Source organism: Xenopus laevis, chromosome 2S, assembly GCF_017654675.1.
Source record: "Xenopus laevis strain J_2021 chromosome 2S, Xenopus_laevis_v10.1, whole genome shotgun sequence".
NCBI classification, from domain to species: domain Eukaryota; kingdom Metazoa; phylum Chordata; class Amphibia; order Anura; family Pipidae; genus Xenopus; species Xenopus laevis.
This window is the reverse complement of record NC_054374.1, coordinates 53678779-53705814: the sequence shown is the minus strand read 5'-3', so window position 1 is coordinate 53705814 and position 27036 is coordinate 53678779. Positions and strand designations below refer to the sequence as shown.

The 27036-nt window shown below is 41.4% G+C and overlaps 1 protein-coding gene across 1 annotated transcript in view; it reads right to left on the bottom strand.

The window, feature by feature from the left end:
• Positions 1 to 27036, bottom strand: part of lad1.S (ladinin 1 S homeolog) — an 85042-nt gene that overhangs the window by 41204 nt on the left and 16802 nt on the right. Inside the window, exon 5 of the mRNA XM_018249243.2 lies at positions 24188 to 24365. Within this exon, the coding sequence (XP_018104732.1) occupies positions 24188 to 24365 (178 nt within the window). The remainder of the gene's footprint in view (positions 1 to 24187; positions 24366 to 27036) is intronic.

Below are 27036 nucleotides of genomic sequence, written 5' to 3'. Positions count from 1 at the left end.
TGAAAACACTGTACACCTCTGCAGAGTGTCTAGTTAAAATCAACTGGTCTCTGACTGCACCTCTGGCCTTCAAACGAGGAGTTCGACAGGGATGCCCTTTGTCGGGACAGCTGTATGCACTGGCCATTGAGCCTTTCCTGTGTCTACTAAGGAAGAGGCTTACAGGACTGGTGCTCAGGGAACCTGACATGAGGGTAGTTCTTTCAGCATATGCTGATGATGTCATCCTTGTGGCCCAGGACCTAGTTGATCTTGAACGAGCACAAGAATGCCAAGAGGTTTACGCTGCTGCCTCATCAGCTCGGATCAACTGGACCAAGAGCTCAGGCCTTCTGGAAGGTCCTTTACATGTAGATTCTTTGCCTTCTGCTATTCGCGACATCTCATGGGTAGGGATGTAGCGAACGTCGGAAAAAAAGTTCGCGAACATATTCGCGAACTTGCGCAAAAATGCGAGCGGTTCGCGAACGGTTCGCGAACCCCATAGACTTCAATGGGAAGGCGAACTTTAACATCTAGAAAAGACATTTCTGGCCAGAAAAATGATTTTAAAGTTGTTTAAAGGGTGCAACGACCTGGACAGTGGCATGCCAGAGGGGGATCAAGGGCAAAAATGTATCTGAAAAATCTGCCTGTGTGTGCTTGGAAGAGATAGTGTAGGGGGAGAGCTGTTAGTGATTTCAGGGACAGATGATAGTAAGCTTGCTGGCTAGTAATCTGCTTGATACTGCTCTGTATTGGAGGGACAGAAGTCTGCAGGGATTTGAGGGACATTTTAGCTTAGGTAGCTTTGCTGGCTAGTAATCTACTGTTCTCTTTAAACAACTGCCATACGTTGACCTTGTAGGCATTGTTTGCCCAGTTTTTTTGGACGCAGCCACTGAAGCACAGTTGCCAGAAAAAATATGCCATATAAATGCTGAAAATAGTCATTTTTCGCCATTACGTAAAATATATTATGGCTGCTTGAAAAAAGTGACTCCGGTGTTTTTTCTGGAGACGGTAATATTATGGATATTTAGACAGAATGGGAACAAGGTCACACAGCTCGATGGCGGGTTGAAGAAAACAGTGTGCAAATAATGCCTACAAGGCCAACGTATACACTACTACAGCGGTGGATACGGATTACGTAAAATATATTATGGCTGCTTGAAAAAAGTGACTCCGGTGTTTTTTCTGGAGACGGTAATATTATGGATATTTAGACAGAATGTGAACAAGGTCACACAGCTCGATGGCGGGTTGAAGAAAACAGTGTGCAAATAATGCCTACAGGGCAAATAATGCCTAAAAGGTCAACTTATACACTACTACAGCGGTAGTAAAATAAAAAAAAGTAAAATAAAAAAAAAATGAATATTAAAAAAAAAAAATTAAAGTTGGTGCTGCTGAACTACTAGGAGCAGCAGATTAGCACACCAGTCCCACTCCCCAACACTGCTAGACTAATAGCACTGGGCTCTTATAGTAGTAGTAGTAGTAGTAGTAGTAAAACAACAAAAAAATAAATAAAAGCAGTCCTTACAAGGACTACTGTTATTGCAGCAGTCAGCAGATGAGATCAGAAGCAGGACAGCTGCCCACTGCAGCTACATACAGAGCACTGCAGTAGAAGGTAGATTACTAGCCAGCAAAGCTACCTAAGCTTAAATGTCCCTCAAACCCCTGCAGACTTCTGTCCCTCCAATAACAGAGCAGTATCAAAACGATTACTAGCCAGCAAACTTTCAACTGTCCCTGAAATCACTAACAGGCAGCAGCTCTCTCCCTACACTATCTCTTCAGCACACACAGGCAGAGTGAAAAAACGCTGCAGGGCTTCGGTTTTTATAGGGAAGGGGAGTGGTCCAGGGGAGAGCTTCCTGATTGGCTGCCATGTACCTGCTGGTCTGGGGTGAGAGGGCAAAAAAAAGCGCCAACAATGGCGAACCCAAAATGGCGAACGTCGCGCGACGTTCGCGAACTTCCGGCGAGCGCGAACACCCGATGTTCGCGCGAACAAGTTCGCCGGCGAACAGTTCGCGACATCTCTACTCATGGGAGACTAAAGTCATCAAATATTTAGGTGTCTATCTGTCAGCTGAAGAGCATCCTGTTCCACAGAATTTCATTGAACTTGAGGAGCATGTTCTTACCCGCCTGGGAAAGTGGAAGGGTCTTGCTAAAATGCTTTCTATGAGGGGGAGGGCTTTGGTGATTAACCAGCTGGTGGCCTCTCAACTCTGGTATAGGCTGACATGTCTTAGCCCAACCCAAGAATTCATTGCTAAAATCCAGAGAAGGTTGCTGGACTTTCTCTGGATGGGAAAGCACTGGGTCTCTGCAGGTGTTTCAAGCCTACCCTTGAGAGAGGGAGGTCAGGGAGTTGTATGCATACGCTCTCAAGTACATACTTTCCGTTTCCAACAGATACAGAGATACTTGTATGCAGATCCTTCTCCACAGTGGTGTACCCTAGCATCCAGCTTTTATCATCAGGTACGCAACATGGGGTATGACCGGCAATTGTTTATCATCGAACCTGAAGGATTCCTAAGAAGCCTCTCACCATTGCCGGCTTACTACCAAGAGACTCTAAAGACCTGGAGCATGGTAACTGTGCAAAGGCAAGGAGGCATTCAGGGGGAGGACATTCTAACTGAGCCCCTACTTTACAATCCATCATTAAAGACTAGAATGTTGGAGTCCACCAGCATCCGCCACCGCCTTTGCAGGGCTCAGCTAACCAGAGTTGGGGATTTCCTGGATTTCGAGAGTTCAGATTGGGTGGAAGCGCGGGCAGTTATGCCACGCATGGGGTACCTTACCACTAGAGTTCCACATCGTCTGCTCCAGGAGATCAAAAATAACCTCTCTCCTGAATCTCACACATTTATTGATGGGGTTTTACGTGGGGGAGAGCCACATCCACCTTGGAACTCTCCACCTCCAGCCATAAAAATAGCACCCAAGACCCGTCAATCCCCTGACACACCTCCTTCCCCCAACTTGAGCCAGTTGGAGAATTTTACCTCGACGTGCTTTTTTGACATGACAAGAAAGCTATTGTACTCCCTCATGCTCCACACTGTACACTTTCTTGCTCTTGTCTCCCGCTATGATACCATCTGGAGGCGGGTGTTTAATGAGGGTGAGAAACCCCAGTGGCGAGCCCTTTTTTCCAGCCTGGTGCCCAGACCCACTGGAGACTTGAGTTGGAGAGTGCTCCATGGTGCTTTGAGCACAGGAGAGTACTTGGTCCATTTTACAGACTCCACAGCTGCTTGCCCATTCTGTGGCAAAAGGGAGTCTGTGTTTCATGCTTATTTTTCGTGTGCCAGACTGCAACCTCTTTTGGCTCTTTTGAGGAAACTTCACCTGCAGTTCTGGTTACATTTTTCCCCTCACGTTTTTATTTTTGGACGCCCAGTATCCCGGGACAATTGAGAGAAAGACCTTCTCTTCAACTTGCTCCTAGCTTTAGCCAAACTAGCCATTCATAAGTCTAGAATGCAATGTTTGGAGGGTGGGAATCCTCTACCGGTAGAGGCTTTGTTCCGGGTGCTGGTGCGTTCCCGCATCCGAGCAGAGTACACCCAGGCAGTGTTTACTGGCCGGTTGAGTGATTTTGCTGACCAGTGGGCAATAGATGGGTTGCTTTGCTCAGTATCCCCAGATTTGGTTTCTGTTAAGACAACTCTCACACTTCATATTTAAGCGCACTTTAATTTAAGTGACAGATCTATTATATTCATCATCAACATCTCCTTTGAGGTGTAATTCATTTTGGTGAGCAATCACTCACCTGTAATTTGAATAATATTCCAAATACTGCAGAAGCCACAAAAAAGAAAGCTCTCGGTTTGATTTCAAATTAAGCAGAGAAATCCCTGTCTAAGGCAGGATTTTTTGTTCTCATTTGGTGTGTGAAGGTGTTAGCTACTTGGTGTGTGAATTTTGGGAAGTTTTGAGTTGATTTAATTTATTTAAAATCGATTTTTATTTTGACCCAGAAGGTGAGTGATTGCTAGTAGTGATGGGCGAATTTATTTGCCAGGCGCGAATTCGCGGCGAATTTGCGCGATTCGCCGCCAGCGAATAAATTCGCGAAACGCCCGCGAAAATTTGCGGAAAAAATTCACCGGCGTCAAAAGTTTTTTTTCGAAAAAACAGGCGCCGGCGTCAAAAACGAGACGCCGGCGCCGTTTCGTGAATTTTTCGCCGTTTCGCGAATTTCGCGAATTTTTCGGCGAAGCGAAACGGCGCAAATTCGCCCATCACTAATTGCTAGCCCAGTTCCCTTCACTTCCTGTGGGCTACAAACTCACTGACAGATCCCCTACCCCTCCCCCACACCTGGGTGTCAGTTTCACTTGTTTTTTGTATTTAGTTTCAGCTGAAAAAAAAGGCAGCTGCAATTACTTTTGCCTCGGGGTCAAGATACTATTGAGGGGTCCTTTGGTGTTCCATTTGAGGGGGTGCTGTATAAAATTTTTTACTGCACAGAAGAAGTGAGGTGCTTCCTTTGCAAGAACCTGGGACACACTCGCCAGAGTTGCCCCAAAGGGCATATTAAGACCACAGTCCCTGTTCCTGCCCCCAGTACCTCTAATGCAACATCATACCCTGCTACAGCTATTTCTGCAGGCTCCTCAAAGGAGAAATCCCCTTCAGTAAAGAACCTTAAGGTGGTTGTTACACAACCCACCTCTGAAACCTCCAAACCTCCTCCTTCTTCACTCAAGTTATCTAAGGATGCAGCCTACATTTCAAATTCAGCAAAAGAGAAGGGGGGGAGGAATGTCAATGCATCCCCCACTGCTGCAGTTGTTTTTGCCAAAAACCAACTTAACCCTGTTATGAGCAATCCTAAGGGTGTGGGGGTGCCGGTGGTTGTAACACCTGTCATGGTGGAAGCAGAGAGTAGCATTTCCTCTTCAAATGATAAGAAAAAGAAGAGGAAATTTAAATCTAACAGGCTGATACCTGAGGAATGGGTTTCAGTGGTCAATGATGGAGCACCCCCATCCAAGGGCAAAAAGGGCAGCAAAACATCTGCTCCTCATGTGGTGATATTGTCTGGTCCAACTGTTGGATGCAATCAACTGGTGCCAGAAATTTGAACAGGGGATTATGGGTCTCCCCACAGAGTCAGGGGTGCTGCATCTGTCTCCAACAGGGGATCTTCCCCTGGAGTATAAAGGGACAGCTAATGAAACCCCTGCAGAGTGGGCCGTAAGTGTTCCTGAGGTGCTGAGCTTTGGGAACTACAACCAGCCTCAGTGTTTAGTGCCTCAGGGTATTTCACTCCAAGAAATGGAGAACATTGGGACAACCCCCATACAGGAGGCAGTGGAAAGGGTAGAGGTTGCCCATCAAGCCTCTAAAGCTCCTGTTGTTAAGGAGCCAATTCCATCTGCTACCCCTGAGCCAAACACCTCCAGTGGTGTTCCAAGCAAAATCCAAGTATTATCTGAGCCGTTGCAGGGTCTCCAGATAGCAGGTGCTTCTGATCCTTCTCCTGAAACTTCTTGTGTAGATATTATCAAAGCTCCAGTGGAGAGGGGGAATGGATAAGGGGGACATCGAAGAGGAGGTTGACACAGTTGTGACAAATACTTCTACCCCAATCATCCCAGCTGAGGAACTCAAGATGTTTCTTGAGAGCACCCTTGGTGTCAAATTGGAGAAGAAGCTACATATGGCTCTAGAGAAGTGGCATGATTTGACTTTGGTGATCAGTTCTGTGAGACAATACATCAAGGTCATAAAAGAGGCCAAAAACTATGGAACGGCAGAATATCTCCGTAGTGTTAAGTTCCACAAAAAGTGTTTGTCTCACCAGGCCTCTGTGAGTGCTAAAGCATTTACTAACACACAATAATGGCTCTAAGTATAAGCACTCTTAATACAAATGGCTGTCGGGAGCCTTTTAGAATGTTTCAGGTACTCTCCTTTCTACGCCAAGGAGGGTACTCTGTGAGTTTCCTTCAAGAGACCCATATCACTCAGGAGCTTGAAGCGACCTGGCATCTGGAATGGAAGGGCAGAGTCTTTTTTAATCACCTCACATGGACGTCATGTGGGGTGGTGACCTTGTTCTCAGAATCCTTCCAGCCAGAGGTACTGAGTGTTAATTCTGTCTCCGGGTCCGGGAGTCTAGTGGAACATACAATCTGATAAACTTGTATGCCCCAACTACTGGACCAGAGAGAAAGAATTTTTTTGAAAGTTTATCAGCCTATATGGAGACAATTGACTCAGATGAAGCCATGATTATAGGGGGTGATTTCAATTACACCCTTGAGGCTAGGGACCGAAATGTTCCCCAGAAAAGGGATTCATCTGAGTCAGCTTTGCGGGAACTCGTTGCTCGTTTCTCCTTGGTAGACATCTGGAGAGAACAACATCCAGAAACCGATGCTTTCACCTATGTTAGGGTGAGGGATGGCCGTGTGTCTCTGTCCCGGATTGATAGGCTTTATATATCTAGCCATATTATGTCACGAGTTCGGTCCAGTAATATTAGCTTGGCACCTTTCTCGGACCACAATTGTGCTTCTTTGATAGTGGCAGTTGCACCATCTCTGCCCAAAGCAGCCTATTGGCACTTTAATAACAGCTTATTAAAGGATGAAGGGTTTGCAAAGGCAGTCCGGGAAATGTGGACAGACTGCAAGGGTTATCAGGATGAATTTGCCACACTGAGTCAATGGTGGGATGTAGGCAAGGTTCACCTAAAGCTCTTGTGTCAAGAATATACAAAATGTTTGAGCAGACAGAAAAACGCAGAGATTGAGGCTCTGAATAGGGAGGTGCTTGATCTTGAGCAAAGGCTGTCAGGGTCTGAAGACCAAGCCATGCAGTATGAATATGTAGAAAAGAAAGAGACTCTGCGTAACATGGAACAGCGACAGGCTCGTGGTGCTTATGTGCGAAGCCACATGCAGTTACTCTGTGATATGGATCATGGCTCACGATTCTTCTATGCTCTGGAGAAGAAGAAGGGGAATCGAAAACAAATAACATGCCTTCTTGCGGAGGATGGCACCCCCTTGAAGATCCGGAGGCTATCCGGGACAGAGCCCGGTCCTTCTATCAGAACCTTTTTTCTCCTGATCCCATCTCTCCAGATGCCTGCAGGGAGCTATGGAATGGGCTTCCAGTGGTCAGCGAGGGGAGAAGAGAGAGGTTGGAAAAACCAATCACTCTGAATGAACTCTCTCAAGCACTCCACTTAACGCCCCATAATAAATCTCCAGGGCTAGATGGATTGAGTTCTTCCAGTTCTTCTGGGATACTCTGGGACATGATTTCCATAGGGTTCTAAATGAGGCCCTCAAGACCGGTGAGATGCCACTTTCGTGTCGTCGAGCAGTGTTATCACTGCTACCTAAGAAGGGGGATCTCCGCCTTATTAAGAATTGGCGACCGGTCTCATTGCTCAGCACAGACTATAAAATTGTAGCCAAAGCTATATCACTCAGGCTCAAGTCTGTGCTGGCAGAGGTGGTTCATCCTGACCAGTCCTATACAGTTCCCGGCCGGACAATTTTTGACAATGTCTTTCTGGTTCGGGATTTACTACATTTTGCCCGGAAGGCTGGTCTATCTCTCGCTTTTCTCTCCCTGGATCAAGAGAAGGCATTTGACAGAGTAGATCACCAATATCTTTTAGGCACTCTGCAAGCCTATAGCTTTGGTCCACAGTTTGTGAGCTATCTGAAAACACTGTACACCTCTGCAGAGTGTCTAGTTAAAATCAACTGGTCTCTGACTGCACCTCTGGCCTTCAAACGAGGAGTTCGACAAGGATGCCCTTTGTCGGGACAGCTGTATGCACTGGCCATTGAGCCTTTCCTGTGTCTACTAAGGAAGAGGCTTACAGGACTGGTGCTCAGGGAACCTGACATGAGGGTAGTTCTTTCAGCATATGCTGATGATGTCATCCTTGTGGCCCAGGACCTAGTTGATCTTGATCGAGCACAAGAATGCCAAGAGGTTTACGCTGCTGCCTCATCAGCTCGGATCAACTGGACCAAGAGCTCAGGCCTTCTGGAAGGTCCTTTACATGTAGATTCTTTGCCTTCTGCTTTTCGCGACATCTCGTGGGAGACTAAAGTCCTCAAATATTTAGGTGTCTGTCAGCTGAAGAGCGTCCTGTTCCACAAAGTTTCATTGAACTTGAGGAGCATGTTCTTACCCGCCTGGGAAAGTGGAAGGGTCTTGCTAAAATGCTTTCTATGAGGGGGAGGGCTTTGGTGATTAACCAGCTGGTGGCCTCTCAACTCTGGTATAGGCTGACATGTCTTAGCCCAACCCAAGAATTCATTGCTAAAATCCAGAGAAGATTGCTGGACTTTCTCTGGATGGGAAAGCACTGGGTCTCTGCAGGTGTTTCAAGCCTACCCTTGAGAGAGGGAGGTCAGGGAGTTGTATGCATACGCTCTCAAGTACATACTTTCCGTCTCCAACAGATACAGAGATACTTGTATGCAGATCCTTCTCCACAGTGGTGTACCCTAGCATCCAGCTTTTATCATCAGGTACGCAACATGGGGTATGACCGGCAATTGTTTGTCATCGAACCTGAAGGATTCTGAAGAAGCCTCTCACCATTGCCGGCTTACTACCAAGAGACTCTAAAGACCTGGAGCATGGTAACTGTGCAAAGGCAAGGAGGCATTCAGGGGGAGGATATTCTAACTGAGCCCCTACTTTACAATCCATCTTTAAAGACTAGAATGTTGGAGTCCACCAGCATCCGCCACCACCTTTGCAGGGCTCAGCTAACCAGAGTTGGCGATTTCCTGGATTTCGAGAGGTCAGATTGGGTGGAAGCTCGGGCAGTTATGCCACGCATGGGGTACCTTACCACTAGAGTTCCACATCGTCTGCTCCAGGAGATCAAGAATAACCTCTCTCCTGAATCTCACACATTTATTGATGGGGTTTTACGTGGTGGAGAACCACATCCACCTTGGAACTCTCCACCTCCAGCCATAAAAATAGCACCCAAGACCCGTAAATCCCCTGACACACCTCCTTCTCCAAACTTGAGCCAGTTGGAGAATTTTACCTCGACGTGCTTTTATGACATGACAAGAAAGCTATTGTACTCCCTCATGCTCCACACTGTACACTTTCTTGCTCTTGTCTCCCGCTATGATACCATCTGGAGGCGGGTGTTTAATGAGGGTGAGAAACCCCAGTGGCCAGCCCAGTGCTTTGAGCACAGGAGAGTACCTGGTCCATTTTACAGACTCCACAGCTGCTTGCCCATTCTGTGGCAAAAGGGAGTCTGTGTTTCATGCTTATTTTTCGTGTGCCAGACTGCAACCTCTCTTGGCTCTTTTGAGGAAACTTCACCTGCAGTTCTGGTTACATTTTTCCCCTCACGTTTTTATTTTTGGACGCCCAGTATCCCGGGACAATCGAGAGAAAGACCTTCTCTTCAACTTGCTCCTAGCTTTAGCCAAACTAGCCATTCATAAGTCTAGAATGCAATGTTTGGAGGGTGGGAATCCTCTACCGGTAGAGGCTTTGTTCCGGGTGCTGGTGCATTCCCGCATCCGAGCAGAGTACACCCAGGCAGTGTTTACTGGCCGGTTGAGTGAATTTGCTGACCAGTGGGCAATAGATGGGTTGCTTTGCTCAGTATCCCCAGATTTGGTTTCTGTTAAGACAACTCTCACACTTCATATTTAAGTGCACTTTAATTTAAGTGACAGATCTATTATATTCATCATCAAAATCTCCTTTGAGGTGTAATTCATTTTGGTGAGCAATCACTCACCTGCAATTTGAATATTATTCCAAATACTGCAAAATCAGAATATTTACAGCATTTTTCAAGGGACAAAAGTACAAAAATGTATGTTCACCCCAGAAAACCATATGTTTTTGGAAAGTACACATTCCAACGAATCTAATATGGGTATGCACGTCTTTCTATTCCAAAGTACCAATCCGCAAAGCTTTCCTACATTTGGCAATTTTTATGACATTACAGAAAATCACCTCAATATTGCAACTCTGAAGCATCGTATCTCCCACATATCATTATATACCAAGAAAAAGCACCCTAAATATGAAAGCCCAGGGTCCACTGAACAGTTTGATGCCCAATATGCATAGGTACACATAAGTATATGGCATATAGGGGCAATAGAACGAAGACAGTTCTGTAATTCCAAATACTGCAAAATCAGCACATTTACATCATTTTTCAAGGGGCAAAAGTACAAAAATGTATGTTCACCCCAGAAAACCATATGTTTTTGGAAATTGCACATTCTGACGAATCTAAAAAAAATGCACATCTTTCTACTCCAAAGTACCAAGCCGCAAAGCTTTCCTACATTTCGCAATTTTTATGACATATACAAAAATCTCCTCAATACTCCAACTCTAAAGCATTGTATCTCCTACATATCATTATATACTAAGATAAAACTCCCTAAACATGAAAGTCTGAGGTCCGCTGAACAGTTTGATACCCAATATGCATAGGTACCCCTAAGTATGTGGCGTATAGGGGCCCCAGAAAGAAGACACCCCATACGAGTTCTGTAATTCCAGATACTGCATAATCAGCACATATACAGCATTTTGCGACAGCCAAAGGTAGAAAAAAACTAGGTGCACCCCAGAAAACCATATATTTTTGGAAAGTACACCTTCTGCCGAATAAAGATTTGCTATAACTGTCTTTCTACTCCAAACGTACATACTGCAAAGTAACACTAAAGGCAGTGGTTTTTATGATATTTCTGAAAATCTCCTAAAAATATTGCAGTTGGTCGCATTTATCTCACCCAATTTCTTATATACAATTAGAAAACACCATAAATATTGACGCCAAGGGTCTACTGAACAGTTTGATGCCCAATATGCATAGATATACCAAAGCAGGTGGGCACGTGCGGACCCCAAATGAAAATAGTGCTTAAGAATTTTCTCGGCTGTCAATTCGTCTTCTGTGAAGATAGCACTCTGACTCCATATAATGTGCCGTAAGACCCCCTAACAGTACAAAGACCCCCAAAAACCATATATTTTTGGAAAGTACACATTCTGCTGAATAATAATTTGCTATAACTGTCTTTCTACTCCAAACTTACATACTGCAATACTATGCTAAAGGCAGCGGTTTTTATGACATTTCTGAAAATCGCCTAAAAATATTGCAGTTGGTCACATTTATCTCACCCAATTTCTTACATACAATTAGAAAACACCATAAATATTGACACTAAGGGTCTACTGAACAGTTTGATGCCCAATATGCATAGATAAACCAAAGCAGGTGGGCACGTGCGGACCACAAATAAAAACAGTGCATAAGAATTTTCTCGGCTGTCAATTCGCCTCCTGTGAACATAGCACTCTGACTGCATATAATGTGCCGTAAGACCCCCTAACAGTACAAAGACCCCCCAAAATCATATATTTTTGGAAAGTACCCCTTGTGCTGAATAAAAATTTGCTAAAACTATCTTTCTACTCCAAATGTACATATTGCAAAGCAACGCTAAAGGCAGCAGTTTTTATGATATTTCTGAAAATCGCCTAAAAATATTGCAGTTGGTCGCATTTATCTCACCCAATTTCTTATATACAATTAGAAAACACCCTAAATATTGACGCCAAGGGTCTACTGAACAGTTTGATGCCCAATATGCATAGATATACCAAAGCAGGTGGGCACGTGCGGACCCCAAATGAAAATAGTGCTTAAGAATTTTCTCGGCTGTCAATTCGCCTTCTGTGAAGATAGCACTCTGACTCCATATAATGTGCCGTAAGACCCCCTAACAGTACAAAGACCCCCCAAAACCATATATTTTTGGAAAGTACACATTCTGCTGAATAAAAATTTGCTATAACTGTCTTTCTACTCCAAACTTACATACTGTAAAGCAAAGCTAAAGGCAGTGGTTTTTATGATATTTCTGAAAATCTCCTAAAAATATTGCAGTTGGTCGCATTTATCTCACCCAATTTCTTACATACAAATCGAAAACACCATAAATATTGACGCCAAGGGTCTACTGAACAGTTTGATGCCCAATTTGCATAGATATACCAAAGCAGAGGGGCACGTGCGACCCCAAATGAAAACAGTGCATAAGAATTTTCTCGGCTGTCAATTCGCCTCCTGTGAACATAGCACTCTGACTGCATATAATGTGCCGTAAGACTCCCTAACAGTACAAAGACCCCCCAAAACCATATATTTTTGGAAAGTACACCTGGTGCCGAATTATAATTTGCTAAAAATATCTTTCTGCTCCAAATGTACATACTGCAAAGCAACGCTAAAGGCAATGGTTTTTATGATATTTCTGAAAATCGCCTAAAAATATTTCAGTTGGTCACATTTATCTCACCCAATTTCTTACATACAATAAAAAAACACCCTAAATATTGACGCCAAGGGTCTACTGAACAGTTTGATGCCCAATATGCATAGATAAACCAAAGCAGGTGGGCACGTGTGGATCCCAAATAAAAACAGTGCATAAGAATTTTCTTGGCTGTCAATTCGCCTTCTGTGAACATAGCACGCTGACTGCATATAATGTGCCGTAAGACCACCTAACAGTACAAAGACCCCCCAAAACCATATATTTTTGGAAAATACACATTCTGACGAACACAGAATTGCTAAAAATGTGTTTCTACCCCAAATTATCAAAGTGTAAATGATGCTAAAAAATTACATAAGGAAAAACAATGCAAGCATAAAACTGCAATAAAAATCACAAAAAAGCAAATACAATTAGGAAAATCAACAAAATAACAAAATAACTGATCCGACAGCGTGGTTAGAGGTCAGAATGCTTGATCCAGTAGTCATGCTGTGAAATCTAAAGTTTTTAGGGAAATAACATAAGGGAAACTTAGAAAATGAACTAAAAAAAAAAAAAAGTGAAAAAAACCCCTATAAGTGTGTGTTTGTGTATGCATGGATGTACAGCTCTAAAAAGTGTATAAATATGTGCATATATGTATTTGAGTATGTAAATATGTGCAAAAGTTTGAAAAATCAAAAAAATCTGAAAATCAAAAAAAAAAAAACTACTTTTACTAGTATGTGTACTGTGTATATGTAAATGCCTGTAAATACCTGTAAATACCTGTAAATAAGTAAAAAAAGGGGCACTTACCAACTCTAGATGAAGAGGAGTCCTTTTCAGTGCTGTAGGGTTGAGACACGCTGAGTCACTGCACCAGGAAGTGCGTGGGCAGAGCAGGAGCATGTGCTCTGCTGGTGCTTGCGACATGGAAGCTGCTGAATCTGTTGCTGCTGTTGTTGCGTCTCTCTGCGACCCTGGAGTGGAGGATCACCGATCTTTTTCAGGTAAGCTCGTTGCCTAGGGGGTTCTGCTGCTAGCTGCTCCTCTCTGCACGCTGATTTTGCAGTGTGTGCAGAGAGAGAGCTGTTTTAGTAAAGAACGTAGCTCCTACGTTCTTGGCAGTTAAAAGGTTAAAGAATGCACTTGAATTAATTCCTGTGCTGTGTATGCAGTTAAACTCAAACTGCAATTATAATGGGACAGAAGGAATGACAGTCACTATTTGTCATCCAGCTCTGGAACCCTGTGCCAGATGGCAAAACTCCATCTAGAGGGTACCACCAAAATAGTTCCAATTGGGCCCCACAGTTGGTAAGACCAGCTCTGCAATCTTGTTTGGTAATGTTACACGTGACTTTGTCTTGCTTATGGAAATTGTGATAAACCTGAATATGAAAAAAAAATATATCAACAAATGAATCAAGAGTTGCTTCAGAATGTCTTAAGACTAAAGTGAAAAATGAGACTTTAAACTTAAATATTAAAAAAGGCCACAAATAGAAAATACAAAGCAATTGAAAGAAGTCATCATGGCAACCTAACTGAAAACGAAAATTGAACTGAAAAAAAAGTGCTTGGAAGGAGAACAACCCTCAAATAGAGAATGAGGAGAACACTCAGAAAAGCAGGTACTGCTGTGATTGAAGTTTTAATTCCAGACTACATGATTTACATACAACATGTTTTGGGCCTTGGGCTGTGCTCTACTCATTCTCTTTTTGATGATTATCCACTCAAAAAGCAGTAACCCTAAGAGGATTGATGCATTCACATCATTGTAAGGATCAAAGGCAGAGCGTTAGAACAATCCCCATATCTTAAGAAGGTGAACAACCCCTTTAACCGTATATCTATAATTTAGAAGACTATTGTTGCGATTATAACCCATATGAAAGCATCTGCATTGTTCTATACATTTACAGCACATTTAAAATCCTGTATATATGGTCCATATAATTAAAACGACAAGGAAAGGCTTTATCCCAATTCTTTATTATCTTGTACCCCCACTATACCTGATTGTAAGTTATTTCTGCAAAAATGTCTCCGGTAATTCTGCTGTGCCCTATGATAACTTCTGCCATTCATCCTTGGTCTCATCTGGCATTTTGCAGAGTGTGACATCATCAACATGGCCACTTCTAACCATGTGCTCATGCACCAAAATTAAACCCCCCCCACCCGAGCACTGGCATATACAAGCAGACAGGAGATAGTGATAAGCAGCACTGGTTAAATTCAGCCAAGGAGGAAGGAAGCAGCATGAAGCATACACCGATCAGCAGAGAGGACGAATAACAATATGCACTAGATGACTTCCTACTGCGCATGCACCAGGGTCTTGATCTATGTCAGGGAGAGGTGGATGATGGGTATTTCTATGTATTAACTCAGTGTTTTTTTCTTCAATCACGCTTCTGATCTGGAAAAAGACTTAAAGAGGACTTAAATGCACAAATGACACCACTGGAGGTATGCTTGTGAATGGAATTAACTCTTTTCTTGTCCTTTAATCATTTTGATATATATTTAAAGCATTTAACCTTTTCATTGCCAGCCAATTTGACCAAGTTGATACTTTTATTGCCAAGCCATTTTTGAACATTTTGTGCAATACCAAATATATATAGTTTTATGGAGATTTCTCACTTCTATAGATCAAAAGCTAGAAGCAGCAAACAACCAAATTTCCACAGCACTGCTCCACAAAACTGCATACATCTGATTTCAAGGCCAAACATTCCACTAACAGTAGGTTTACCCTAAAAAACTGCACATTATTGGAAAGAACAGATTCTAACGAGTTCAAAATGGGTAAATATATATTTGTACTCAAAACTACCAAGTTGCAATTCTTTCCTAAAATTAGCAGTTTTTATAAAAATGTGTTACATTTTTGAAAAATGACCTCTAAGTGTCCAGTCTACAGCATCGTATCTCCAACATATCAATAGATACCAATATAAAACCCCCTAAACATGAAAGCCCGGGGTCCGCTGAACAGTTTGATGCCCAATATGCATAGGTACACCTAAGTATGTGGCGTATAGGGGCCCCTGAACGAAGACACCCCATACAAGTAATCAGTTCTGTAATTCCAGATACTGCAAAATTAGCACATTTACAGCATTTTTCAAGGGGCAAAAGTACAAAAATGTTTGTTCCCCCCAGAAAACTATACATTTTTGGAAAGTACACATTCTAACGAATCTAAAATGGATATGCACGTCTTTCTACGCCAAAGTACCAAGCCGCAAAGCTTTCCTAAATTTGGAAATTTTTATGACATTTCCGAAAATCGCATAAATACTCCAACTCTGAAGCATCATATCTCCTACATATCAATACATACCAAGATAAAACACTCTAAACCTGAAAGCCCGGGGGCCGCTGAACAGTTTGATGCCCAATAGGTACACCTAAGTATGTGGCGTATAGTGGCCCCTGAACGAAGACACCCAATACAAGTAATCAGTTCTGTAATTCCAAATCCTGGAAAATCAACACATTTACAGCATTTTTCAAGGGGCAAAAGTACAAAAATGTATGTTCACCCCAGAAAACCATATCTTTTTGGAAAATACACATTCTGATGAATCTAAAATGGGTATGCATGTCTTTCTACTCCGAAGTACCAAGCCGCAAAGCTTTCCTAAATTTTGAAATTTTTATGACATTTCCAAAAATCACCTCAATACTCCAACTCTGAAGCATCATATCTCCAACATATCAATACATACCAAGATAAAACACTCTAAACCTGAAAGCCCTGCGTCCGCTGAACAGTTCGATGCCCAATATGCATAGGTGCACCTAAGTATGTGGCATATAGGGGCCACAGAATGATGACACCCCATACGAGTCATCAGTTCTGTAATTCCAGATACTGCAAAATTAGCACATTTGCAGCATTTTTCAAGGGGCAAAAGTACAAAAATTTTTGTTCACCATAGAAAACTATACATTTTTGGAAAGTACACATTCTGACAAATCTAAAATGGGTATGCACGTCTTTCTATGCCAAATTACCAAGCCGCAAAGCTTTCCTACATTTGGAAATGTTTTTGACATTTCCGAAAATCACCTCAATACTCCAACTCTGTAGCATTGTATCTCCCAAATATCATCACATACCAAGATAAAACACCCTAAATATGAAAGCCTGGGATCCGCTGAATAGCTTGATGCCCAGCATGCATAGGTACACCTAAGTATGTGGCGTATAGGGACCCCAGAATGAAGACACCCCAAACGAGTTCTGTTCTGTCAAATACTGGAAAATCAACACATTTACAGCATTTTTCAAGGGGCAAAAGTAAAAGAATGTATGTTCACCCCAGAAAACCATATATTTTTGGAAAGTACACATTCCCGTGAATCTAAGGTGGGTATGCATATCTTTCTACTCCAAAGTACCAAGCCGCAAATTTGGCAATTTTTTTGACATTTCTGAAAATCAACTCAATACTCCAAATCTGAAGCATCGTATCTCCGGCATATCAATACATACCAAAATAAAACACCCTAAATCTGAAAGCCTGGGGTCCGCTGAACATTTTGATGCCCAATATGCATACAGTAGGTACACCTAAGTATGTGGTGTATAGTGCCCCCAGAATGAAGACAGTTCTGTAATTCTAGATACTGTAAAATCAGCACATTTACAGCATTTTTCTATGGGCAAAAGTACAAAAATGTATGTTCACCCCAGAAAACCATATCTTTTTGGAAAATACACATTCTGACGAATCTAAAATGGGTATGCATGTCTTTCTACTCCAAAATACCAAGCCGCAAAACTTTCCTAAATTTGGAAATTTTTATGACATTTCCGAAAATCACCTCAATACTCCAAATCTGAAGCATTGTATCACACACATAACATTACATACCAAGATAAAACACACTAAATCTGAAAGACCGGGGTCCACTGAACAGTTTGATGCCAAATATGCATTGGTACACCTAAGTATGTGGCGTATAGGGGCCCCAGAACGAAGACAACCCATATCAGTTCTATAATTCCAGATACTGCAAAATCAGCACATTTATAGCATTTTTCAAGGGGTAAAAGTACAGAAATGTATGTTCACCCCAGAAAACCATATATTTTTGGAAAGTACACATTCTGAAGAATCCAAAATAGGTAATTGTGTCTTTCTACTCAAAACGACCATAATGCAAAGCAACGCTAAAGGTAGCGGTTTTTATGATATTTCTGAAAATTGTCTAAAAATATTGCCATTGGCCGCGTTTATCTCACCTAATTTCATACATACAATTGTAAAACACCCTAAATATTGACGCCAAGGGTCTACTGAACAGTTTGATGCCCAATATGCATAGATATACCAAAGTATCTGGCATGTGAGGACCCCAAAGAAAATGAGTGTATTTGAATTTTCTCTGCGGTTTTTTCGCCTTCTGTGAAAATAGACCAGTGACTGTGTATTGCACCACAAAACCCCCTAACAGCACAAATACCCCCCAAAACCATATATTTTTGGAAAGTACACATTCTGCCGAATCCAAAATGGGTAATTATGTCTTTCTACGCCAAACTACCATACTGCAAAGCAACGTTAAATGCAGCGATTTTTGACATTTCTGAAAATTATCTAAAAATATTGCAATTGGCTGCATTTATCTCACCTAATTTCCGCGATTTTTGACATTTCTGAAAATTATCTAAAAATATTGCAATTGGCAGCATTTATCTCACCTAATTTCCTACATACAATTGTAAAACACCCTAAATATTGACACCAAGGGTCTACTGAACAGTTTGATGCCCAATATGCATAGATATACCAAAGCATCTGGCATGTGCAGACCCCAAAACAAATGAGTGTATTTGAATTTTCTCTGCTGTCTTTTCGCCTTCTGTGAAAATAGACCAGTGACTGTGTATTGCGCCACAAGACCCCCTAACAGCACAAATACCCCAAAACCATATATTTTTGGAAAGTACACATTCTGCCGAATCCAAAATAGGTAATTATGTCTTTCTACGCCAAACTACCATACTGCAAAGCAACGCTAAAGGCAGCGATTTTTGACATTTCTGAAAATTATCTAAAAATATTGCAATTGGCCGCATTTATCTCACCCAATCTCTTACATACAATTGTAAAACACCCTAAATATTGACGCCAAGAGTCTACGGAACAGTTTGATGCCCAATATGCATAGATATACCAAAGCATCTGGCATGTGCGGACACCAAATAAAAATAGTGCATATGAATTTTCTCCACTGCCGATTCACCTTCTGTGAAAATAGACCCTGGACTGAATATTATGTGCCCAAGACCCTCTAACAGCAGAAAGACCCCCCAAAACCATATATTTTTGTAAAGTACACATTGTGGCGAATCCAAAATTGCTAAAAATTTGTTTGTACTCCAATTGATCAACGTACAAACGACGCTAGAAAAAACAACAATGCAAATAACAATGCAAGCATAAAATCATACAAAATAGAAAACAATTAGGCAAATCAATGACATAACAAAATAACTGATCCGACAGCGTGGCTAGCGGTCAGAATGCTTGATCCAATAGTCACGCTGTGAAATAAACAGTTTTTAGCGAAATAACAAGTGGAAAACTGATAAAATGAAGAACTAAAAAAAAAAAAATTTTATTTAAAAAAATATATATGTGTGTGCTTGTGTGTGTACAGCTCTAAAAAGTGTGTGTCTATATGTGTATGTAAGTGTGTAAATATGTGCAAAAGTATGTAAGTGTACAAACGACCAAAAAAATCCAGAAAAGCAAAAAAAAAAAAAAACACCTACCTTTTGTTACATGTGTAGTGTGTGTGTACATACATGTGAGTGTGTAAATCAATAAAGAAACTTCACTTACCGTTTCTGTGGCTGGGGGTGTCTTTGGCAGCGTTGGAGGGCCCAGGATCGCTCACAGGAAATGAGTGGGCGGCGCTGGATCGTGTCCCACGAGGTTTGCGACTTGCCATGCGACTCTGCATTAGGTAAGAGCCTGAAGTCGGGCCCTGCGATGATGTAGGAACCCCCTTAGCTCGTTGCCTAAGGGGTTGGGGACGCCGCAGACTCGCCTGCATGGCGGTTAAAGCCGCCAGTGCAGCGAGGGACCCTGAACTGCGCAGCACGTAGGTACTACGTGCTTGGCAGTCAGAGCATTTTCATGCCAGAACGTAGTACCTACGTGCTTGGCAGGGAAAAGGTTAAAGCTTGGATATATTTTGGGAAGTTGAATTAATAGAAATAGTTTAAACAAGTTAACCACGAGCTGTGCCAATCTGTTTCAGGTTTGTATAAAACATTGTTTAATTTTTGGGGTGTATTGTAGACAAGAAAAGTTGGTTAACTGCACATACAGTATTTACTATTGTACTTGAGAATAGGAGCTTTAAACAACATTATTATTATTACAGTAAAACTTTTACGTAAAATGATGAATTCACCAGGCATGCATTTGCTGCAAATTTTCGTGTTTCACTGCCAGCGAATAAAGCTGCGAAACTGCAGTGAAAATTTGCAGACGACAATCCACTACAACAAAACAAATTTTTGTGCCTAGAAAAATCGTCATGCGTCAAAATTGTTCGGGCGCCCATTGACTTTAATGCATTTGGACAAAATAGTGGCACATATAAAAATTGTCCTATACTGAATTGTTGTTAAAGGGGACCCGTCACCCAAAAACATATTCAAAATCCTATTTTATCAGATTAGTCAAGCAAAATGATCTTTAATTACACTATATAAATTATTTGAATATTGTTTCCTTCAGTCTGGGATTTCAAAATTATAGCAAGCAGGCAGCAGCCATTTTGTGGACACTGTTATTAAGACAAGCCTTGTATCATCTCAGAATTTTGTTTGTGCACCAGAATGGGGGACCCAATGTCCATCCCCATGCCCTGGTCACACAGTTATATGGTAAAGAGAACTGGGGGAATGTGTGGGGAGCAGTGACATCTAAGAAGTGCTGAATTGAAAGTGAAAGTAATTGTCTGCCCCGCCTCTATGCCACTGGCATAGAGGAGGGGCAGACAATATTTTATTGACAGCTGGGATTTTTAAATGAGCTTACAACAGCTATGAATGCTTAAATAAAAAATAGAAATTGGATTTCATGTTTAATTTGAAAAGGACTTTTATTATACAGATTTTTGTGTCTGGGTGACAGGTCCACTTTAAGTATAGATGGGTTGACTCAGCAAGAAGTTCAAAGGAATCTAGAAAATTGGAAGATAAACAAAAGTTCAGGAACTGATGTAATCACCCCAGGGCACTTAAGGAGCTTTGCTCTGTGGCTGCCAAAGCACTGTACCTATAGGGGCATTTTTAGTTATGTTACATATTTCCGTTTCTTAGCAGTTTTTCAATTGCTCTTCATTTTTTTTATTGGTTGGAATTCTTAGCCCTTTTCTTCTGCCTCTTTCCAGATTTTAAATGGGGGTCACTAACTCCAGCAGCCATGGTGGCTGCTGGAGTTAGTGTTCCCCATTTAAAATCTGGAAAGAGGCAGAAGAAAAGGGCTAAGAATTTAAACCAATAACAAAAATGTATTGTTATGTCCAAATATACCCAGTGCTGATAAATGGGGAATAGGCAGATAATGAATGTAAGTTATACATAAGAAGTACATTTATTATGTAGTGTAAAAAATGGAGACAAAATTTGGCACATATCGCCAGGCTTTGCCATGTAATTTTTTAAGCGATTTTTCTTAGAGTGACTTCTGCCAGAACTTTCTTACAAAGGCCGGAATGAGTGTAAAATAACAGTGTTAAATCTTGCATTTGCACAGCATAAAATAAAATACATCTTGATAAATTTGTAATTTATTTTACACAGCTTTTTACACAGTTTGTTTGGCAAATTTCGTTTTACACAGCATCCTAAATAGGCTCCAAAATGTCTCTTTAATTGAGAAGAATGGGGGAGGTATGTTGAAAAGAATTGTAGACAAAGTAATAATTAACTTTACTGTATAAAAAGAAAAAAAAGATGTACCATATGTACTCCAGTATAAGCCGACCCGAGTATAACCGAGGTACCTAATTTTACCTATGAAAACTGGGAAAACGTATTGACTCGAGTATAAGCCTAGACACAACTACAGCCATGTCTCCCAGCAGTGCACATTCCGCCAAAGCGACCCCCCCAGTGATCAACCGGACTTCTTTGCAAAGTTGATGGTGATAGAGAATTGTCAAACGGATTATTGTGTGCATTGTCCCACTGTCCCATTACCATGTGCAGAGGGTGCTGTCTGATATTGCCATCACTGTTTATCTTTCGTATAACCAACAGAGGGCACTGTGTGATATTTCCATCACTGTTAATCCTTCATATAACCAACAAAGGGCACTGTGTGATATTGCAGTCACTGTTATTCTTTCATATAACCAACAGATGGCGCTGTGTGATATTGCATTCACTGTTATTCTTTCATATAACCAACAGAGGGCGCACTGTTATTCTTTCATATAACCAACAGAGGGTGCTGTGTGATATTGCAGTCACTGTTATTCTTTCATATAACCAACAGAGGGCGCACTGTTATTCTTTCATATAACCAACAGAAGGCGCTGTGTGATATTGCATTCTCTCCCCAAGAGAACTGTTGGTATAGGAATGATTAAAAGTGACTGCAATCTCAGCTACTGCCCACTGACTCAAGTATAAGCCGAGGTAGACTTTTTCAGCACATTTTGGACTTATACTCGAATATATACAGTAATTGCTTGTTTCTACTTTATATCACTAGAATATACACTGGTCGGTCCATAGGAAGGATATTTCCCAGCTCGACCCTCATTAATACAATGCTGCCAAATGCAGAAAATGCTGTATTCATGCAGAAAGCTCAGGTATTTGCCTACATAGCATGGTGTGAAGTGCCAAAAATATGCCAGCTTGGGCCAATTTTTTGTATTATGTAAAAAGTCCTGTCATCTGCAAATTAGCCCTACTATTTATTTAATTGTTACATAGTTACATATACAGTAGTTACATAGTTAGATTGGGTTGAAAAAAGACCAAAGTCCATCAATTTCAACCCCTCCAAATGAAACCCAGCATCCATATATACACACACTGACCCCTAAGTGTTTTTAGTGTGCTAACAGTTTTCTCATCTTTCTTTTCTGTTGGCCTCCAGGCAGAGTGTCCTTGTTGTGTAACATAAGAAGGCATGTAAGAATATGAAAACTGACCTCTTTACTTCTATTCCTAGCAAGTTGAAAATATTAATAACATATATAATATAAATAGTTCAACCAGATAAGTTCATACCAGAAGAAGACATATACCACTCCCTGCTTACATTTAAAGGAAACCGTATATGTAACAATGAAAGAGTCTAGATATATTTAACCATAAGGTTCTTTTTCAAAGACCCATGAAAGAATATAACGCACATACACATTTAAAGGTTAACTTAAATGTAACAATGATTTAGTCTAGATATGTTTAATCATTGAGGTCTTTCCAAAGACCCAATAAAGAAGAGAAAGCAAACATCCCTTAGTGATCAATCCGGTAGGAGTCTGGGATGAATTTTCTCCAAGTCTGTCATGGGCAGATTTTAATGATGGTTTGGGGAGGCTGAGCCACAGATACTTTAAGTTTACTTATGTGTGGTGAACAGTAAACACTATTTTTCAAACTATAATTAGCTTGCCAGTTATTGTGCACTAGGTATTGTGCACTAGTTAACATGTGTCTAGGCTAGTGGTTAAAATGTTGAAGAACAGAATACTGTATTTATTTAAAAGGCATTATGGGTATGATGGTAACTACATTATTATAAGGTTATCAAAAACATAGATAATATCTGAATTACAACTGTTAATTTCAAGAAAAAAATGGATAAAATTTAATGGATTGAGATGTAAACAGAAGAGTTTCATTCGTACTTTTACAGTGAACAACAAGAGAATGTTCATTCTTAATGTAACCATACTGGTAAGACCTAAGACATGCTTTGTCATATGAATGGCCACAGCTTATATTCCTGCATACCACATGAAGGGTTTAGAGGCTGTTAGAGAAATAATGAGTGGCAATACGTTATACAAAAGTTCAAATTCATATCAACAGTGAAGTTCATACGATACAAAAATGATTTCAAATTTGAAAAAGCAGCTTTTCTTGCAGCTCCTGGGTACTGTCATGGGTTCCAATGCTGTGCCCACATATGCAAATACTTTTATATGTTAATAAAAACACAAAAAATTTTTTTTTGTGGTTTGGGCCTGAGGAGAACTTAATTCATTTTTTTGATGATACCCTCAACTGTTTTTGGATGTAATGGTGTATAAGGACTGGGTGACTAGGACATTAAAGCTAAGATCTATCAGAAGTCTATTGATAGAAATAGACTACCCCGTTACAGTAACAGTCACTCCAGGCATCTGTTAAATTCACATCCAAAATTCCTTATGCTACATGTAGTAAGGATCACAAATAACCCACAAGAGTGGTCTAGTGGTGTGGCGGGGACGCCCGCCGCTCTGGTGAAGCACGCTCTGGTGAAGCACGAGCCGAGACCAGGGTGCTTGGCATTTGTTCTGGTATTGGGTGCCGACCGTGACAGTGGCTTTGAATGAAATGGCCTAGAAAGGGAGCTATCTCTAGAAAATAATTAATGATATTAAGCGATGGGCCATATGACTGACACATTGTATTATGCTACTACTTATAATACACTTATGCCATTAAATACAATTTTATCTGGCAGCACTGGCCTATGATAAAAACTAATATAGAATTAAATACAAAAACTACAATAAGCACAGATTTTGGAACACTGAATTACTTACATGTGTGTTTCAAAACATAATCTTACCTCTTTGTTACTGTTAGATCTACTTGGTAATGCTGCAATGTGCATTTCTGTTCTCTTTATTGTTTTGGTGGCAGAAGGGGCCTCATTCCCAGTTTTGTTTTGCACAGGTAAATCAGTTTCTGAAATATGCCTGTCATCTTTATCACTTGTACTCTGCTTCCTTGGAATCTTCACAGTGCTGTAAAAAAGTTACATGTAGTAGTCAACATACAGGAGCAAATGAAGCAGCAGATGCAGTAACAAAACTGTAAATAGAGTTAAAAAGCAACGAATACGGCAGTTAATCTAAATATGGATTTAAGTTGTACAACTCAAACATTAGGAAGAATGGGAAATTGTTATTGACTGCACTTTTCCTAAAAGAGGGACTAGTATATTTTAATAAAAAAAAAAAAAGACGGTGCTGAATGATCAAAAACTCTCTTGAGTATAGGTCGCAAATAAGCTGGTCATACAACGAGAGTTAGGGCTCTTACACATGAGCGTTTTTACCTGCGCTCCCCTGCGTTCCGTTTTTCGGCGTTCAGCCGCAGGGGAGCGCAGGAATAGACGCATTTAATTATTTCAAATGGGGCTGTACTCACACAGGCGCATGTAGGCGCCGAACGCAGGAAAAATGCAGCATGTTGCGTCTCAACCTGCGTTCGGCGCCTACATGCACCTGTGTAAGTACAGCCCCATTTGAAATAATTAAATGCATCTATTCCTGCGCTCCCCTGCGGCTGAACGCCGAAAAACGGAACACAGGGGAGCGCAGGTAAAAACGCTCATATGTAAGAGCCCTTATTTATAAACACTGGGCAAATAAGCACCTGGACAAGAACACACAGCAACCAATCAGATGATTGCTTTTAGTGTTCAATCTGCAGCTGGCTGAAAACAGCTAATCACTGATTGGTTGCTGTGGCTTACTGCCCAAGTGCATTGATACAATATATATATGTAGGGGCCCCTACGGGTTAATCTGCCCTGCAGCTTTAAGGCCCCCACCTTTTTCTTAGAGTGATCTGCCAGGAGAGGAGTGACAGCTTCCTGCTACACTGCACTATAGTGTGTGTAAGGAGTGGCCTCTTCCTCTTTCGCCTCTGGATGCTGATCCAGCTGGTTGTGCTCAGAGGGGACTGAGTACAGAAGGCCCAGAAGAAGGCATGTGTCCAAGTCAGGGACCAGGAAACCGCGTGAATGAGGAATAGATATACTAGGGCAGACTTGTCATAGTCTCTCTAGGAGAGAAAGGCAGGAAGGTTAGAGAGAAAGAGAATCTGAAGCTCCAACAAGGATTTGCAGTAAGGGAGTAGCTTCCCAGAGGCTCTGTGTGTTGCCTCCGGTCAGGGACCTCAGTGAAGAGGGACTGTAGGGTAGAAGCTGCTTTCCTGACAACTTCCAGGAGGGAATGTGTGTGAATTCTGCAAATGCCTAATGGAGGCTCTTCCTCATGAAATGCCTGTGTCTGCTCTAGGTGAGCCTGCCTGCAGATCTGTGTGAACTCTCTATATGCTGTTGCCTCAACTCCTGCGTGAGTAGAAACCTGATGTCACATGCCTAGTGCATAGTTAATGAATGCTCTATTACACTAGCCGGTGAATTAACCCTGTATGGCCCAAATAGGTGTTACTCCCACGGGGTATTTTCTTTTTTTTAAAAAAAACTAATATAAAAAGCTATTGATGGTCAGGGCCCCCTTATAAGTTAAGAAAAAACACATTGGCGCCAGGGCCCCCATAAAAGGTTTCTTTAAAAAGCATTACAAGTAAAAAATATATTGGGGCCCCAAAGAATATTTTTTAAAAAAACATTGGCGTCAGGGCACCCCTTACAAGTTGAAAAAATTATGGCCCCAAAAAATTGTTATGTTACTGTTATATATATATATATTCAAACCGTAGAAAGCACTTACGACATCATATTTCATAAAGGAAAAATAATATTTTATTCCTACAACCACATGCCAACACATGTCATCCAGAGTGGACCGAAACTTTTCCTTTATGATGCCATGAGTGCTTTCTATGGTTTGAATTTAATTATGATTGTTAGCACCCGGCCAATGACATGAAGATTGGTGAGTGCCGATGAATGAGATATACAGTACTGTACTGTTTCTATTTTTGCAGATGATACTAAATTGAGCAGAACTATAGGTTCCATGCCGGATGCTGCCACTTTGCAGAGTGATTTGTCTAAATTGGAAAACTGAGCAGCAAACTAGAAAATGAGGTTCAATGTTGATAAATGCAAGGTTATGCACTTTGGCAAAAATAATATAAATGCAAGTTATACACTAAATGGCAGTGTGTTGGGAGTTTCCTTAAATGAGAAGGATTTAGGGGTCTTTGTAGATAACAAGTTGTCTAATTCTGGGCAGTGTCATCTCTGTGGCTACTAAAGCAAATAAAGTTCTGTCTTGCATAAAAAAGGGCATTAACTCAAGGGATGAAAACATAATTATGCCTCTTTATAGGTCCCTGGTAAGGCCTCATCTGGAGTATGCAGTGCAGTTTTGGACTCCAGTCCTTAAGAGGGATATAAATGAGCTGGAGAGAGTGCAGACTGCAGAGACGTGCAACTAAATTGGTTAGAGGGAAGGAAGGAATGCCTGCCCCTTCACATTCATTTAATCACTGCATGTAAAGTGTTTTACATCTGGCATTTCCTACCGGATGATGAAGTGCCCCATGTGTCAGGGCCCTAAGGGAGCAATATCCCCCCATGTCCAACAAAAGTTCAGTGAATATAATTTGTACTGACAATACTTTTTGCCTACTACATGTATGGGATCTGTTATCCAGAATGATTTGTACCTGGGGCTTTTTCAGATAAGTCTTGCTGTAATTTGGAGCTTTATACTT